At 47.0% G+C, this 17,786-nt stretch overlaps 1 protein-coding gene across 1 annotated transcript in view; it reads left to right on the plus strand.

Annotated features, from left to right (window-relative positions):
* Positions 1–1,426: 1,426 nt before the first annotated feature.
* Positions 1,427–17,786, plus strand: part of RNF114 (ring finger protein 114) — a 29,244-nt gene continuing 12,884 nt past the window's right edge. Inside the window, exons 1-3 of the mRNA XM_088472135.1 lie at positions 1,427–1,840; positions 4,477–4,627; positions 12,530–12,633. Of these exons, the coding sequence (XP_088328261.1) occupies positions 1,602–1,840; positions 4,477–4,627; positions 12,530–12,633 (494 nt within the window). The 5' untranslated portion in view covers positions 1,427–1,601. The remainder of the gene's footprint in view (positions 1,841–4,476; positions 4,628–12,529; positions 12,634–17,786) is intronic.

Raw genomic sequence — 17,786 nt, forward strand, 5'->3', positions numbered from 1 at the left:
GACACAGCCCCTATGGACAACAGAAGCACAGCACAACACAGCCAGCCCCTATGGACTTTGGAGGAGTGGACACAGCCCCTATGGACAACAGCAGCACAGCACTACACTTCACTACACTACACAGCACAGCCAGCCCTAACTCCCACCCTCCCTCTTCACTGTCCACAGCCAAGTGAGAAAATGCCGCCGACGCGGGTACCTTATATAGAATACAAAACCCGCGAGACCCGGAAGGCGGGATGATGACATTTTGCCTCGATTTCAGATCCGAGTCAGGCGGGAAGTCGAACCTGACTCGGATCGGCCTCGGATCGGGAGGGGGTTCGGATTTCAGAAATACGAACCCGCTCACACCTAATATATTCTTATAGAATTTTGTGGGTGCATTGCCTTGAAAACAGTGTGCATGCCGCACCGAAACGTTGGAAATGACAGCTGCATAGACTTACCATATCAACCCTTTATACCGGGACACTCATGAATTACACAGGTTCTGTGGCTGACTAAAACCAAGTGAAATCCAGGCTTGAAGTCAGCCAGCCACAGAACCTGTGTAATTTATTATGGTCCCAGGTTAAATGGATTGTATGGTAAGCCTACATCTGTATTATTATTATCCTTTATTTATATGGCGCCACAAGTGTTCTGCAGCGCTTTACATAGTACATAAAACTAATAAGTGAACAAGAAACCAGTAACTTACAGTACATTACAGTGAAGGACATGGTTTATATAAATTGCCAGGCCCACCAAGAGCAGCGGCGGGCCTGGGTAAAAGGGGGCGTGGCCTTATCGCGGTAGGCATTGCCACGCCCCCTTCTGTTAAATAAAAACGTTTTGCGTTGCTGGGGAGGGGGGGCGCTCCAAGCCCCCTCAGCCCGGCGCATAACCAGTGGGGGGCACAATCAGCTTGATCGCTCCCCCCACAGGCATAGGAGACTGTTGCGGCTGCTGCTTGGCACCCGAGAGCAGTCTCCTAGTGCAGCCCAGCGTCTGCTGTGATGTAAGAGGGGGGGGGGGGGGGGGGAGTGGTGCCGGATCCGGGCCCCTCCAACAAGCCTGGACCCGGGTAATTAGTACCCGCCTCCTCCTCAGAACCCCTGTACATTGCTGAAATAGTGATTAAAGCACTCACAATAAGCAGCAGGGAGTTGGCAGTCACGTGTTAAGTGCCCTTATGAGGAGTAAGGAATAGAAGAAAGTGTAGGGAGAAGCACATGAGGGAAGAGGTCCCTGCTCATAAGAGTTTACATTCTAAAGGGGAGGGGCAGACAGGCGTGACACAGATAAGGGAAAGATAGGGAGGAAAGAGCATTATGTGGGTTAGGATGAGAGCTGATATTTTATCTTTTAAGTGATCCCCGGAAAGAGCATAAGTGTAAAACTCAGCTGCATATTGTATTAGGTCAGGTGAATGGAGTCATAAAGAGTATCAGAGACAGATAGGTCAGAGCTGCACACTTGCACACACCACGCAGGTCCTTTGCCTACAACGGGTCACATACAGCACTACGGCTACTGTATATGTAATTTTCCTGTCACGGTCACACTATACTGTAGTAGTAATAATACTGTGCCAGGAGTGTGCATGTGTGATTGTGATGACCCCGCGGCGGGTTGTCAGGTGGGATAGGGTCACGTGGTGGCGCGGCCGGTACAGCGGAGTGACGTCACCGGGTGTTTGCGGAAGTGACTGGGACTGGAAGATGATGGCGGGGGAGCAGCGAAGGCCCAAGAGCAGCTTTGGAGGATCTCGGGATAGCGACTCCATGGACAGGTTCATGTGTCCAATCTGCCTAGAGATCTTCCAGGATCCTTTCCAGGTGGCCTGCGGGCATATGTGAGTGTGAGAAACCTCGGACACCCTCCACACTGTGCTGTACTCTCCTCCACTCTGTACACTTGCCATGTATCTCCTGCCACTGCTGCACTCTCCTACTCCCTGTATACATGTCCTGCATGTGCCCACACTGTGCTGTACTCCCCTCCACTCTGTACACGTCTTGTCTCTAGTGGTCCTGTGCTAAATCCTCAGTGTGTCTATATTAAATCCTCAGTGTGTCTATATATGTCTGTGGATAGCATGCTGTAATAAGCACCCATTTCAGTTTTGTACACACTGTCCTACCATCAGATCCGTCATATGTAACCAAATTCAGAGACCACAACAGTTGTCCCTCTATCCTTCAAAGGGCTGCATATTATGCTTACTCTTAAATCAAAACAATATAACTAATCAGATTATGATACAATAATATAAAAATGTATCAGCAGGCAATAAAAAGATAGTGTTACAATAATGTAGAAATGAGCTGGAGGCTGCAGGTGATGGCTGGAATTAATTGAATAGCTTGAATCGCCCCCATAGCCCTTGTTTTATATGTTGTCATATCTTAGGGCAGCAATCCTTAATAATCAGCTTCTACAATACACTTGCTGGAGTACCCATTTAATTCCCCTGCCTCTCACACACTGTGCACTGTAGGTCATAATGACTTTATCAAAAGTTGGGGTCTATTGTTAACCACAATGTGTGTGTGTGTGTGACACAGAATATGTTTGACAAAACTGAGCAAAATGGCCTCTCTTTCATTCAGTTTTGAGTTTCTCCTGTATGTCATCTTTTATTTGTGGCTGTTCTTATCCGTCCTTGGTGAATATGATAAGTGAAATTGAAAGGAGCCATAAGATTATAGCAGCTTTCACTTTTGCTTACAGCTTTCACATTCTAGTTCCAGGAACTGAGAAACCTGACTGGGGATCAAGTAACTAGGACTTATTTGTATTCTTGGGAGCAGAGACTGCTGTTATTTTTGATTAATAATTAATAAAAAAAAGTTTTTGACATAATTGAATAATATATATTTGCTGTATGTGTAAATAGCACCTTGCACTTGTCAGTGGCTGTACAAAGGGAGTGGTATCTGGTACTGACATTTGTTTATCAAACTTTAAATATGTGTGACTATTACATCTGCACTTTGGAGAGTTAACTAATGTTTGCTATTTCAATTTTGTGCTCATTAGCCTGTAAGTATATATTATATAGCTATAGATACACACATGTTGGTAACCAGCACGCCACAATAACAAAAACATTATTACTCTAGTTATCAATTCTTATCATACATTGATGACTAGAGTAATATATCAGTTGGATAATAATATCTAATAAAGTGGTAGCATCTAGATACCCTTCACCAAACAGACCCTGATGTCATCAGTTACTATTCTAGTTGTACAGACCACACCTGTAGTATAATCTTCAATTATATCACAAGGGCAGTAATGTGCAATAATGACATCGTTGAAGACTAGCTAACATGCTGACTGAAAAGGAAGTGCAAGGGCACTCTCTGCATATATTTACTATGAACCTGTATGGGTCTGCACTAATATTTGCAGTTATTTATATAGCGCACACATATTCCGCAGCACTTTACAGAGAATATCTTACCATTCACATCAGTCCCTGCCCCAGTGGAGTTTACAATCTATATTCCCTATGACATGTACACGCACATACACACTATGGTAAATTTTTTGCGGGGAGCCAATTAACCTACCAGTATATATTTTGGAGTGTGGGAGGAAACCCACGCAAACCCACTCCGCACAGTTAGGGCCGTAGTGGGAATCGAACCCATGACCTCAGTGCTGTGAGGCAGTAACGCTAACCATTACACTGACTTTTCACTGATCAGGAAACTTACTTTTGATTAGCCCCTATCTGTGTGATGAACCCAGCCAAAGTTTGCTGAACATCAACAGGATGTGCTATAACCAGAAGTGGGACTGCCAGGATGTGGCTTATACTTAGTGGGAGTTATGTTGTTTTTTTGTGTGTGAAAATAATGGTTTGATAGCAGTGTATACAGTCAAATTAGTATTGTAAGCCCTTTCTCTAGATCGATGTTTGTCCGTCCACCCTATAGGCATAGTAGATATGCATGGTTTTGTTTGTTTGGTTACCTCAAACCCTCTTTTTAAAACCACTTTTTAGAGGTGCCCTTTGACTAATTTGGTTTACGACCATTTACTGGAGTTGATTGAGTTACTGTCCTACCTGCATCATCATTATTCATATTAATATTATCGTCTTTTATTTCTAAGGCATCACATAATTCTGCTGTGCCATACAATGTGAAGAAGAGTAATTGAACAAGGATTAGATAAGACCAGGTAGACAAAACAAAAACAGACATTCTGGAGCATGAGACAACCTAAAGTCGGGCACAAAAACACAACACACAGTATATAAGATGTAGTAATAGGTAATCTAGGGGACATGCAGGAGGTGAGGGGTAAGGATGCATAAAAGTGGACAAGATTGGGGCAAGCAAGACTACAAGAGGAAGGAGAGCCCTACTTGTGAGAGCTTACAATCTACATGGTCATTGTATGTCCCTCATGCTTTATAAGTAAAACATGATAATACACATGTTCACAGTCCAGCTAATTTCTTCTGCTTTGTAGATTTTGTTCTCCATGTCTACACCAGTGTATGAAGCAGAAGAACCCTACATGCGCTGTGTGTCGCTCTGTTCTATGTCCCGATAGAAAGGCATCTGAACTGGAGAAGCAGATGAAGGATTTCCGAGCTGCCTGTAAAGGATGTAATTCACCGGTAAGAGAAGGAACACTGCCCTTGCTCTGTTGTCTCTCTATCATAGAGGCTTTCATTGCATTGTCTGCTGCTGTGTACATGAGCAGCACAGTACATAGAGCTCTCCCTGTTATTTTACAGTCCAGTAGTGATTGGCTGTGTGCGCTGCTGATCTCCTGTTGGTGACATGCAGCCTACACCGCCGTTTCTGAGACAACTCAAATCTCAGGATCTAACATTGAACATTATGGAACTCACATTAATGGTGAATTCCATAACACAGTTGATCTAGCGCAAAAATATATAATGTGTAATAATAACAAATGTGAAAGTTGTAGTCATGATTCATTTGAAAAGATTTGTCCATTTTTGTAACATCCTCCCATGTTGGAAAAAGCATGCGGTACGGTTAGTGTATGTCCCCCTGAACAGTGGATACTTGTTATTGTATTTATTCTGCATAGTGCTATACATCTCTGGACAGAGGTGAAGACAGAACATACATGGAACAGGGACATAACAAAATAAATGCAGACATGAATGTAAAGGGTATGGTCATGCATGTAAGAATTTATTATCTAGCAGTAAAAGGAGCAGAGCTGAGATCAGATGAGTGAGTGTGGATCAGAATGGAGATTGGGGCAGCAGTGAATGTGTACTCATGAGATTACTATATGCGGGAGTATGGAAATCTCTAATTATGAAGTTGGCTTTCAAAAAAAAGTTTAAAGATCTGTAGGGTGGTGAAGAGTCTTATCAGGCGAGGTAGGACTTCCATAGGTGAATATCAGCACAGGCTGTCTTATAGATGGGAGAGGTCGTTATCAGTGAGGAGGCAAGGGGTAGGTCACAGGAAGATGATAGGGGCTATGAGGTACAGTATACAGAGATGAGGTTTGAGATGGGAAGGTGTTGTTAAGGTGTTGTTGAGATGGGAAGGTGTTGTTAAGGTTGACAGGTGAGAAATTAATTTTAATCGTATACTGGAGGATAAGGAATTAAATTTTTTGAGCTTTGCGGTGGATGAGCGGGGAAGATCAGTCTTCCTGTGGCATTAAGGACAAATCGAAGTGGAAATATTTCGTTATGGGGAGTTCCAAATAGGTGGGGTGGCAGTAGTCAACATTGGAGTATGGTTAATTAACAAAATAACCCACACCACTATAACGATATGTATCACAATAAATAATTTGTTTTAACAAAGAAAAAAAAATACACGAATTGACATACATTACCCCATCACTGCACTGATATCACACACCTGATAGATGCTATATACTGTACAGGGGTCCCATTGATATCACAAGTCTGATGCACACTGGACACTTTAAATAGGTAGTGGTGACATTACACACACATGATATACACTGATCACTAAGGTCACACTGAGTTTGCATACCTTGTAATGCACTGTTGACTATACACGGGTCATAAACTAGCTACACAGTGATTACTATGCACAGGCCACACTGAAATAACCTCTGATACATGCTAATCACACTGATATCACACATACCTGGTCTCTATACACAGGTCATAGCCACACTGATATAACACACCTGATGCACACTGATCATTATTCACATGCTCACTGAAATCAAACCAGATACAAACCGATCACTATACTAGAGATGAACGGTTCAGTTTTGACAGATCTTCCTCCAAGTTTGGATGTCGGAACAAGGCAAAACATCATCTTTCATGGAAAAAAATGGCGTTTTCTTCGTGAATAATTATGTTTTGCATGTTTCTGAGATACGAACTTTGTTGGGAAGATCCGTGCCAAAACTGAACCGCTCATCACAACACACAAGTCACAGTGACACTGATAAATCTATTGAAAATAATGATCTCTTATATCCGGAGGAACCCTCCACTGGTTAATTATGCGTGGTGTAGCCCATAGACTACAGCGGCTAATGCCATCTTCATATGGCGTTAGCTGCGGGGGCCAATATCCGGAATGCATTGCATTCCGGATGTTGGTAAATTTGGCAGTGTCGCATCCCCCATAGAAACCTATGGGGGATGCAGCCGCTTGCGGGAATGTAGGGATCACAGCAAGTATCTGAGATACCTGCTGTGGTCTCTCCTTCATACATCCAGGGGAAACTTGTTTGAGGTTAACCCCCCAAAAACATGTGTTTTCGGGGGATTAGACCTCAAATATACAATGATAAATGGGTCCTTTTAGTCTCTATCGGAGTAGTAAATAAAGTTGACTTTGGACCTTTGATCTCATGGACTCCTTGAAACACTAGCTATTGTTTCCTCATACCTTTTTCTGGGAAACCACCTTTGCCTGAGAGACACTTGCCCTCCTACACATAATGGAGCCTACACAGAAATCAAAAACTTAACCTCAAGTTATCACCTAATAAAATCTATTGTGGTAGGTCAGGAAACAGAGGAAGGTTTTCATTGTTCCATTACCTATGAGCTTCAGTATCAATGAGTGAGCACATAGGGTGTGCTATATTTATTTATTTTTATTTTTTTGTGTTTTGGAGTGACAGTGATGTGCGTAATAAGTTGACCATAAATTTCTATAACAGTGTTGTTACTATGGAAGCCCTATTGCCCATTCTTATGTGAATAATGAGAAGAGAATAGCCAAGAATTCTGGTTGCAACTATGGGCCGTATTCAATTAGAAGTGAAAAGCCGTTATCTGCGGAAAAGTTTTGCCAATCTCGGCTTTTCGCGTGGGCGGAAAATATCTCCAAATTCAATTCTAGCAGACTTTTCGCCTACGCGGAAAGTCTATGTAATGTAACAGGCGAAAAAGATTTGCCTAAGAAGAGCAGGAGAAAGTGCTACATTTTTATTTTGGTGAGTGGGGAAACCACTCAGAACCCCTGGAACAGCCCGCCAAAGGACCACTGTGTCAAAAATAACAGGGAACAACGCTAAGAACACCCCAAAAAAGTACTCTCATTTTGGGGGCAAAAAAGCAAAAAGTGGGGGAACAAGCACAAAAATGATCGAAATAGACTTCTTGGGGGTCTGCATGGATGGGTCAGGTGTTTTTAGGATTGCAGGTGCAAACAGCAAGTGCGTTTTTCACGTTTTTCTAAAATTCACTTTAGAGAATCTTAAAAGATGCTAGCACCCATTTTCAAGTACCCCAAATTTGACCAGACTACTTTTTTCACCAGAAACTACTGCTTAATGCAATTCTTCACCACATTTACAAGGACGCGAATAACAAGGATTTAAAACAACTTCAGTTCCCCAAATAGTTTTATTAGGGCTATTGGAACACTTCTACATTGATCCCCAAAGTTAGTGCATCTTATTGGGGGGTTTAGACTGATTTCCCCTATTCTGACAGTACTGTTCACCTGTTTTACAATCACCGCTTGCCGTTTTCGTCTGGTTAGTAATTGAATAGGGCGATAAGCGGGGACGCGCACTTTAAGTTTACGTATCCAAAACACGCGATGAAGGAACTTTTTTGCAGATGCAATACTAATTGAATACCGCCCTACAGTATGTAAGAAAGGTACGTATTCTAGCAGCATATTTGAAGGTGGAAAGCAGCAGGCTGGCAAATGTGTCCAGATGTGAAGTGTAATGCAGAGGGTGGAGTGAATCGCGACACCAATGTAGTGGTCGTGGGTAACGAAGAGGGTTATTGATCAATTTTGTGAGGGAATGTTTATAGACTAAGCCCAATTGCAGAGCTGGGAAAGCATGGTAGACAGTTGAACATAAGCTGCTCGATAGGATGAGATTGTGTCAGTGGACAGAGGCCCTGAATCAGGGCGTCTTTCTTTTTTTTTTTTTTTAATGGAGTTGCCACCCACAGCTAATGCGAGCGGCCAGGATGATGGTCACGATGGTCAAGACCATCGGGCTTGCGACGAGACCCTTGTGGTAGGGTCTCATGGCCGCAGGCCCCAGAGAGCTTTCGGCTCAAACAGAGCCGAAAGCTGTCCCACTGACATCACTTGTGATGTCAGTGGGGCCGCCCCCAAACGGTAGACGTTCTCATGGGAACGCCTCCGTCTGGGCAGCCACCCCCCCGGCCCGTCAACCAAAGGGGGCGTGCTGTCACTCAACATCGACAGCACGCCCCCTTTGGTGCGAGACCCGGAGCGACGAATTGCCAGTCGCTATCCGGGTCTCGCACATGCGCACGACGGAGCCGGCTCCGTCATGCGCATGTGCTCTGGGCCACCATCGACCCGGTTGCCAGCGCTCAGCACTTGCGACCAGGTCTGAATCAGGCCCAGAGACAGTTTGAGGAAAAGTGAACATGCATTTGGTTGAGGTTATACTATTGTCAGGTTTGAAGATTGTGGGGTGAGACGATGAGATTTGTGCAGAAGCTAAGGGGCAGATTTACTAAAGCTTCTAAAAAATTAAGTGGTGGTGTTGCCCATAGCAACCAGTCAGATTCTGTTTATCATTTTCTGGGATGCAATATAGAAATTATAGAATCTGGTTGCTATGCGTAACATCACCACTTTTCATTTTTAGGAGCTCTAGTAAATCTACCCATTAGGGTCAGGGTCTGAAACTGAGGGCCTGATTCAGACCCGCTCGCGAGCGCTGGGTGCTCGCAAGCGGGTCGATGTTAGTCCAATGCGCACAACGGAGGCGGCTCCGTCGCGGGCATGCGCAAGACCCGGATAGCGATGGGCAAGCCGTCGCCCCGGGTCTCGCTACAAAGGGGGCGTGCTGTCGATGGTGAGTGACAGCACGCCCCCTTTGGTGGGCATGCTGGGGGCGTGGCCGCCCAGACGGAGGCGTTTCCATGAGAACGTCTACCGTCTGGGGCCGGCCCCACTGACATCACAAGTGATGTCAGTGGGAGTGCTCTCGGCTCTGATAGAACCGAAAGCACTCCAGGGCTTGCAGCAACAAGACCCTACCACAAGGGTCTCGTCGCAAGCCCGATGGTCGCGATGGTCTTGACCATCGCGACCATCTTCCTGGCCGCTCGCTATAGCTGTGGGTGGTCACCCACAGCTATACAAGCGGCCAGGAGACCGCTCTACAAATGAAGGACGGCCCTGATTCTGAGCGAGCGCTCTGTCAGAGCGTCTGGCTCTGAATCAGGGCCTGAGTTCAATGTACCAGACACAACACAACTACTCCCTTAGTGCATGCAAGGAGCTAAGAGGTGTTATTACTAAAATTTTGTTTCCTGCGCTCTAAGGGCTGGATTCAAAAGGGCAATAGTAATACTTACAAAATCAGCCTTGTTTTTCATGTCTTACTATTGTTCTTTTAAATCCAGTCCTCAATGCGATGTGTATATTTGCCTGTATGCATCTGTGCTGTCCATTTAGTTTGATATAGTGTTCACTCTAGCTCCGGCAGCAGGCAGGGCGCCGGAGCTAGAGAGGGCAACCATGTGTGCAAGCCGAAGGTGCGTGCGCGCATCCGTTAAGGGGCGTGGTCATGAAAAGGGGGCGTGTCTATAAGACACGTCCCCTTTTCGTCATACTTGGGGGCGTGCCTGGCACTTACGGCGTCTATTCTCCGGCAGTGACCTGGTAACCGCACATTTTTCCACCCGCGGGACACTGCGTCCCGCGGGTGAAGACTGCACACCTGCAGGCTGTGAGGGCAGGGCGCTTTTTGCCCTCCTCCTGGAGGGCAGGGTGCTTTTTGCCCTCCAGAAGGAGGGCAGGGCGCCGCGCCTTGCTAAAACAGCCTAGCGGGAACGCTTTGATACTTGTGGTGATCAGTGAGCATGTGCAACAGCATATCCTTGGTGCAAATGATATCCCTGCAAACATACAGTTCTGTCCAACTCTGTATAACCCACAATTCTGTTTTCGCCCCCTACCATACTTTGCATATGTGATAACGCCTTGTTACAGCCCAGTTATCCCCCTTCATTCACAAGTGGAGATTTTCTTGGAATGTGTACTTGTATATGCTTGATTCTAGAGCATGTGCGTTGTGAAAACACACAAGGTTCAACTGCACATCAGGCCCTAAATTCCATGTTACATGGGCAGAATAAATTGGGGGTAGAGTGGGGATTCTAGGAAAAAAGGTGTCATTTGGATGAGACCACGCATAACATGTTATAATCTTTCATGGTGACAATTTTATCATTGAAAGTCGTTGGGACATTGTGGGTTGTGTGGGAGGATGGGCAGAGAAGAAAGTTGAAGGTGACAAAGAGGCGGTGGGGCTGATGCAGAGTTGGTAACAGAATGAGCAGAAATTATTTCTATAATATGTGTGTTTTTTTGTGTATTTCATCCTACCCTTATACAACATGGCAGGGGAAGCAATTTGTAGGCATGTGATATGCAATGGGGACATGGTTAGAGATACTCTTCTATGCAAATAAATTGGGTTCAGACTTTAATATCAGTGTTTTACACTCCTCACTGGTTGTGAGAATGGGCTTGATACAGAGCTGGAAATGTATTGTGCATGCGGTGCTCCAAAATCACTTGCATTGGTAAAAGGCGTATATATTCTCCTATGGCAGAGTTCTTTGCATCTTGTGATGCGACTGCCCCTATATGTACTCCTCACTGCCCATTTGCACCCACCCTATATTAGGTTCAGAAGATACATCTAGAACAGTGGTTCTCAAACTCGGTCCTCAGGACCCCACACAGGTCACGCAGCAGGTGCACAGGTGTATGCATTACTAACTGACACATTTTAAAAGATCCACAGGTGGAGCTAATTTTTTCACAGGAAAATATGCACTGTTTGGGGTCCTGAGGAGCGAGTTTGAGAAAATGTGCTCTAGAAACCGACATATATTTTTGTTACGTACAACCTAACAAAAAAAATGTCCTCGCTGAGCTTTTGCCTGTTAGAACCCAGTTACTCCTCTATGGTGGTTTAGTGTAGATCACATTAATTTGTTCTTCATACATGGAGTATGTACAATGAGAACACACAGATGATACCCTCCGGAAACAGGCATATGTTCAGCTCCACATCATCCGCAGAGTGTTCTGGCTATAGCTATGTCATCTATATCATAAAGCTAATGTTGCTATATACAGGCACAGTCTCCTGGTAACATCAAACACATTAGGTGAATTTCATATGAAGTATTAGGGTGATACTATTGGGGGCTCCTAAATTTCAGCAGCCCGGTTCTCCTCCTATGGTTTTTGACCCCTTAAAAAACAAAATGAACAATCCAAAAAATAATTAAGGCGAGACCTTGACACATAAAATCTTATTCATCTAATAAACAGAAAAAATGTATAATGTCATATAAATACTATATATTGAGATAATACTTTCCTAAAAAGGTTTTTCTACGATGGTCCTCTTAAATCCTTCCTCTGCATGTCCTTCAGGACAGGGAATGTTCAATATATATGTGAAAGATATATAGAAAAAAGGAGACAATATTCTTCCAATAGTGTGATACAGTATAACTAAATTTATTCAACACACAAAAGATATTGATAAAATGCTGTCCATCAAAACAATCAACTCAATGTAAAATGATATAGGAGTGCAAACTATACCAGAAGTCTTTGTTTCAGAAGCATATAGATATCAATCTTGTGGATCAAGGTCTCGGACATTCCCTGACCCAGCATCTGTAAACGTGGCCACTGCAATCGGTGCAGAAATCCACCATACAGCTTCCTTACACTTCCAACGCGTTTCGAGATCTAGCTCTTCCTCAAGGCTGTCAGGCACTTTTACAAATAATTTAGTTTTGAGCATTGTCTAAGAACCTAGTGTGATATTTTCTTTTCTTCTTTTCTTGGTCTTTAACATTCAGTTACGCATAAATTCCCCTCCAGGCTGATTTAGTTCAGAACAGTAACAGTGAGAAAGCTCTGGGATTTCCAGTGTGAGGAGTAACTTCCTTTCCTTTGATAACACAAGGGGATTTCCATTAAGTACAACAGTGTATTTTTTTTCTCTTGTACACTTATCTTGTAAATAACATATATATTTGAATTCACAGATGGCCCTTTCAAACATGCGTGCCCACTCAGCAAACTGTTCTAAATATGAGAGCTACGTCATGGAAGGCATTAAGTCTGTTACAAAGGAGTCAAAACACACTAGGTAAGTGTCCCATACCACTAGTAACTGAACGTTCAACTGTATTATATGACCAGAAACTGTATTATATACTGGGTATGCTAAATATATGCTGACCTACAAATGATCAAAACTTAACGTACATGTCTGTCTATATATAGATATATACCACAGCACAGGAATATGGGGTGTGGCCTGGAGTAGCATTGTGTAGGACGTGTCTGCCAGCTTTCCCACTTTTTTTCCTGTTTAAAAGGCAGTACTCATTCCACCCTGGGTATAGTGGTGGGGTACTTTTTCCTGCATTCCCTGAGATACTTTGGTGAGCTTCATATCCAGTGCCTGCTTAACTGCTGTTCGGTGATCTCCGTGTCCTGGTCCTGTGATGTGGTGATGCTGGCTCCGGTGGCTGCTTCCCTGCTTTGTGTCCGGTTGGTGGCTTACTAGTGCTCCGGTGGCTCGGCTGACCTGCTTGCTGCCAGTTGCTTCTTTCGTTTTTCTTTCCCTGGTATCCTGCCTCAGTGTCTCAGCTATGAACGCAGCACAGTGAGTAGTGTATCCAGGACTGTGTCCCTGATGTTGCCCCTTTTGGCTTTCTTGCTGGTTTTCGCTCATCTGCTGCTTGCTGTCTCATAACCACCTGTCTCCTTTTGTAGGTTTGTTGAGTTTTGGTGGTGTGCTGGCCGCCGCCATCTTGACGCTGGGCTTCTTTACAGCTGGTGTTCTGATTTCCCTACTGTGCTGGATTTCCTGCTGTGGGGCACTTATTCCCAAACATGGACAGTTCCATGCCCATAAAGGCCACCAAAAGTAGAAACTTGTCCCCTCGTGGGCTCGCTTGCTTGCCGCGCTTCCCCCTCTATATCCGCGTGGATAGTAGGGAATGACGTTGGACAGTAACAGATGACGTCAGGGTACATCTATGGAAGGTACACTACTGGCTGTTAATGCTTCTACTCAGAGGCTTCTCAATAAGTTGCATGATATGCAGCTGGATATCCTTTCTCCCTGTTTCACTCCTGGGAAGTACTGTGAAAGGGTTGAGCGCTATATTTCCGATTTTTTGAATCTGCAGTCCTCACAGCTTCTGCGATTTCATCCTGGATTTATTCTTTCCAGGGGATGTGATCAGTCCTGAGGTTCTTTGTTGTTTCATTCTTGAGTGTTCCAACATTGCTGCATTCCTCCTAAAGATTTGTTCTCTACTCCTATTAGGTGTGCTGAGGTTACGGCATTTGTCATTTAAGCATGCTGGGTGTTCTGTTTATTTCTGAGTGAGCTGGAGTGGAACTGTTACTTTAATTCCATCCTTTCAAGGGGTTGAGACCTAGCTTGACTAGCATTTTGAAGCACATTATTATGCCCCGCTGCATAACATGCCTTTTCTATCTCCATTTTTATTTTCTACTTCAGGGTCCATAGGGTATCCACAGGATACCTTGGGGTATAGGTGCACCAAAGAGTTAAGCTTTCAGCCTCCCAGGATGCACTAGGTCCCCCTCCTATACCCCGCCCCCGAGCCAAGGCACCTCAGTTTAGTTTGGTGCCCGGCCGGAGTCGGGTGCACCTGTTGGAGTGGGGGCTAGAAGAGCCCCTGAAGCTTTTTCTTTATGCAGCTGTGGCTGCACATCTGGATGAACAGCATGGACAGTCAGTCCTGACGTCCATGCTGTCTTCCCTACACCCCGCCGGTACCAGAACGCCGGTACTGATCCGGGGATGCTGGTGGGCATCTGGGGTCACAGCTAGCGGTGACCCCAGATGTTCCGGACCATGGCCGGATTCAAGGGGGACAGAGGTAAGCAGCGGGGTCCCGCGGTGGGTCCCCGCTGATCACATGGTCCTAAGTCCCCAGGCAGGGGGCTCCCTGGGGACTGGCTGCAGCGTGGAGCCAGGCGACCAACCTGCGCTTCCACTACCCCCTGGGACAGCGGACCGCAGCAGAGCGGTAGCGCTGCAGCGTCCCAGGGGTTAAATGCATGCCAGGGGAGCGCGCCTTCCCTGTCTCACAGCCGGCGCCTCCCCCGCTGCACACAGCCCTCTCTGCACTGTGCTGACTGGCCCTGTGTCAGCGCTCCTCCCCCAGGCCAGCCTTCTCTCTGCTCCTCGGCGGCCATCTTTTCAGAAGCATGGTGAACGCTGCTGGAAGCCTGCATTGGAAGCATCGTGGTCTGGGTCCCCCCGCATACCTCTCCTCCGCTGTGGTCAGGTCTGTGTATGCAGCGCTGTGTCCTACCAGGCCCTGTGTCTGTGTAGTTGAGTGATCAGCGCTGTTAGTGCAGGAATTTATTTTTCTTTGCATTGTATGTGACTGTGCTAGCGCTGCTGCCTGTAACTTTTCTTCTCAAGTCTGTCAGCTTTATTACTGTCCCTGTTCTTTCTGCTAAGCCCTTGCGGTACGGTGCTGCAGGGTGGTCTCTCGCCTATTTAATATATAATTGGTGAGAGGGGTCACATACGTGGTGCCATCATGTCTGAAAGTGATTTTCCCCTCCGGCTACAGTGTACCACGTGTAAAGTACCGTTAGCGGAGGGGGAGGGTAGCGCGGAGGGCCTTTGCCGGCAGTGTTTGTCCATGGCGCGGCCTCTTACGGTTACAGCACCGGTACAGGAGCCGCCCTGGGCTTGTTTCGCTCAGGCGCTAACAGCTTTAGTGGGCCAGTTAACTCCGCAGCCCGCGTTTACTCCGATGGGTTTGTCCCAGCAGTCTGTGGTGTCGTCACCCATGCAGGGTTTCCCACGACAATTGGTGGTACCCCACAGTCTCCCTATTTCCCCGCTCCCGGTCTCTCAGGAGCCAGCGTGGGTTAACTCCCTGACGAGTTCTGTACAGCACTTGTCGGATGTGTTGCAAGGGGAGTCTGTGATGCGGCCTCATAAACGGCCGGTGGCGTCTCTGTCCGCTCCTTATGAGGATGACGAAGGGACGTCTGATGATGGGGAGATTCTGGATCCTTACGATCAGGAACCTCTCCATACTAAGGACGCTGATGCTAAGTCCAAAGTATATATTCCTGGACTTATTCGGGCGGTCCGCACAGCCTTGGTGATTGAGGACGAAGTTCCCCCAGCGGCTAAATCTAAGTATGCCTTTTTCAAAGATGTGAAGGGCGATGCCACAGTCTTTCCTCTTTCGGGTCAGTTGGTGGACCATTTAGAGGAGGCGTGGAAACAGCCTGGCAAAAGATACCAGCCGCAGCGACGCCTGGCGGTGGCTTATCCATTCGCGGATAATTATTTTGCTAAGTGGGAATCCCCTCCACAGGTGGATTCTTACGTGACCCGTCTTGTCCGTAGTGCCACATTGCCGATGCCATCCATGTCCTCCCTTAAGGATGCTACGGACTGCAAGGTGGAAATCTGCCTGAAGTCCGCTTATTCCCTTGCAGGGGGGGCAGCATGGCCGGCTATGGCCATTTGCTGGGTTGCCAGAGCGATGGAGCGCTGGGCGGATTCATTAGAGGCTTCTTTTGATTCCGACTGTCCGGCCGAACAGGCGGAGTTGATTGGCAATCTCCGTGATTCGGCCACTTACATCAACGAGGCGGCTCTAGACATTAGTACTCTGGTGTCTAGAATTTCTTCAGCAGCGGTAGCTGCTCGTCGCACCTTGTGGCTGCGATCCTGGAAGGCGGACGCAGATTCCAAGAAGGGTCTGGAAGCATTGCCGTTTACCGGAGAAGTTCTCTTCGGTCCGGATCTGGATAAGATTGTGGCCACGCTGGCGGCAGCCAAATCGGCTTGTCTCCCGTCGGCTGCTGCTCCTTCTGGTTCTGGACCATTGTCCTTTCGGTCATCTAGGGCCCAGGACAGGCCCAAACCACAGTCGTTTCCTCGGCAGACTGGCCCTAGGAAATCGGTCAAGCCCCGGAAGCAGGCATAGAGTACCAGATGTCCGGCCCCCAAGCCAGATGACAAGCCTGCGGCCTGACGGTCCGGGCCTCCCTTTGGGGGATCCCAGGGTGGGAGGCCGCCTGCTGCAGTTCGCCCAGTGTTGGTCGGTCACTACGACAGACACTTGGGTTCTGGAGGTGGTCTCCCACGGGTACGCCCTCTCCTTCCGGCACAGACCCCCGGCTCGATTCTTCACCACGGGTCTACCATCAGACCGGAACAAGGCTACGGAGCTGCGGAAGGTATTGCACACTATGCTCCAGGCTGGAGTTATAGTGCCTGTTCCATTCTCCCAGAGGGGCCAGGGTTTCTATTCAAATCTATTTTTTTACAGAAACCCAATGGGTCGTATCGTCCGATTCTCAACCTCAAAGCACTCAACAAGTCTTTGCGGGTACCGAAGTTTCGGATGGAGACCCTACGGTCCATCATTCTGGCACTGGAACCTGGGGACTACATGGTGTCATTGGACATACAGGACGCTTACCTGCATGTCCCTATTCTTTTGCGCCATCAACAGTTCCTCAGGTTTGCAATCCGCAGCGACCACTTCCAGTTTCGGGCGTTACCTTTTGGCCTGGCGACAGCACCACGTGTTTTCACCAAGGTGATGGCGGTCATGGCGGCTTCTCTGCGGCTGCAGGGAGTCCGCATGTTGCCGTACTTGGACGACCTGTTATTGGTGGCGGGATCTCCAGAGCTCCTGTTACGCCACTTGGACCTGACCATTGCCCTGCTGCAACGGCACGGCTGACTAATCAACTGGCAGAAGTCCACTCTAATCCCGTCTCGGAGGATTCTGCATCTTGGAGCCTTATTGGACTCCGGGACAGCAAAAGATCTTCGTGACGGAGGAAAAGATCTCTGCTTTACAGTCAAGGGTGCGCAGTTGTCTGCACAGCCGCCGGGTGTCTCTACACTCGGTTACTGGGCTCCATGGTGTCGGTGTTCGACATGGTGGAATATGCCCAGTTTCACTCCAGACCTCTGCAGCACCTGATCCTGTCCAAGTGGAACGGGCTGCCTCAGTCTCTGAAGTCCCAGACGATTGTGTTCACCCCGGAGGTTCGCCTGTCCCTTGCTTGGTGGTTACAGACGACCCACCTCAGCGAGGGACGTCTGTTCTGGGTTCCAAATTGGGTCCTGTTGACAACGGACGCCAGTCTTCGGGGCTGGGGAGCAGTTTCGGGTCCACATCTGTTCCAGGGCAGGTGGACGCCGACAGAAGCAGAGCTTCCAATCAATATCTTGGAACTCCGTGCGGTCTTCAATGCTCTCCAGCA

This window comes from Taudactylus pleione, unplaced genomic scaffold, assembly GCF_031769625.1.
Source record: "Taudactylus pleione unplaced genomic scaffold, aTauple2 ptg000121l, whole genome shotgun sequence".
Classification (NCBI taxonomy): domain Eukaryota; kingdom Metazoa; phylum Chordata; class Amphibia; order Anura; family Myobatrachidae; genus Taudactylus; species Taudactylus pleione.